Source organism: Prenolepis imparis, unplaced genomic scaffold (genome assembly GCF_030444845.1).
Source record: "Prenolepis imparis isolate NDT839.2.m4 unplaced genomic scaffold, iyPreImpa1.0 SCAF_12, whole genome shotgun sequence".
Taxonomy (NCBI): domain Eukaryota; kingdom Metazoa; phylum Arthropoda; class Insecta; order Hymenoptera; family Formicidae; genus Prenolepis; species Prenolepis imparis.
In genome coordinates, this window is record NW_028141170.1 from 14272832 (window position 1) to 14273961 (window position 1130).

The window sequence follows — 1130 nt, forward strand, 5'->3', positions numbered from 1 at the left end:
AGTGTCGACTCCCACCTTCTTCACCTGTATAGAGGCGCCCCTTTCCCTTAGCTTCCGCTGGGGTTTGGGCGCCTCTACTTGTGAACCTTGGGCGGGCGCGGGGGAGGCGAAGCCATCCCCGGAGCCCCCCTTGGTTCCCCCTCTCTTTTCTGCTTGCAAACCTTGGGTGGGCACAGGGGAGGCCAAGCCATCCCCGGAGCCCCCCTTGGTTCCCCCTCACTGTTCTGCTTGCAAACCTTGGGTGGGCACGGGGGAGGCCAAGCCATCCCCGGAGCCCCCTTTGGTTCCTCCTCTCTTCTCCTTTTGTCCGCTGCCCTTGGCAGCCTTCCTTCTCTTTTTCGCGTGGTAGCTTTCGCTGCCGACGCGATGGTTCGCCGGCTTTCCGGCTTCTGTGCATAAGACGCAGCGCGTCTTCTCCTTGCACACATTGGCCCTGTGGCCGGGTGAGCCGCAATTGTAGCAGCATCCGCTCCTGTCCACCGTGCTGCTACATTGCGCCCTGACGTGCCTTTTCTCCAGACATCTGAAGCACTGGAGCGGGCGCGCGCTCAGCGACTCCACACCGGCCACGACCCAGCCCATTTTAATCTTCCCTATCGCGGCTATTTTTTCTGCAGCCGCGACAGGGCATTGCACCCATAAGGTGCCCATGGTTCCTTTTGAGAACCTTATTTCTCCGGTCTTGATTTCCGAGACCTCGCACCCTCTTTTTTTGGCGATTTCCGCCATCACCTCTGTAGTTGTGACGGATTCGTCCAATCCGCGTATTCGCAGTTCCCCCTTTTTACAGGGGCGAGTGACGCGAACTCCCTCCCTGCCCTCGAGCGCCTCCTTAAGCTTCTGTGCCAAAAAGGTCCGCTTTTTGGGCTCTAGCTTTGCCCGGAATCTCATATAATATGGCTCCCGTGGCAGCCCTTCTCGCCTTTAAGGACTCGACACCAAGCTCAGAGGGGTCAATTTTCTGCCGGGCCAAAGTTATGGTTTCGGCGTATTTTCCCTTGGGGCAGGTGATCGTAACTTTCGCCGTCCTCGGAGCTTTCCGCGATCTCCTCGCAGCAGCATTCTTGGGGCCGGCCTTCCCCTCTACCCTCTGACTCAGAGGGGGGAGGCCTTGCTGTCTCTTGCGGAAG

The 1130-nt window shown here is 58.9% G+C and overlaps 1 protein-coding gene across 1 annotated transcript; it reads right to left on the minus strand.

Moving 5' to 3' along the window:
* Nucleotides 1-216: 216 nt before the first annotated feature.
* On the minus strand, nucleotides 217-729 carry LOC145943393 (uncharacterized). Its single transcript, XM_083050909.1, has one exon. It carries the CDS (start codon nucleotides 727-729, stop codon nucleotides 217-219), a length of 513 nt encoding a protein of 170 aa, XP_082907035.1.
* Between the last annotated feature and the right edge of the window lie 401 nt (nucleotides 730-1130).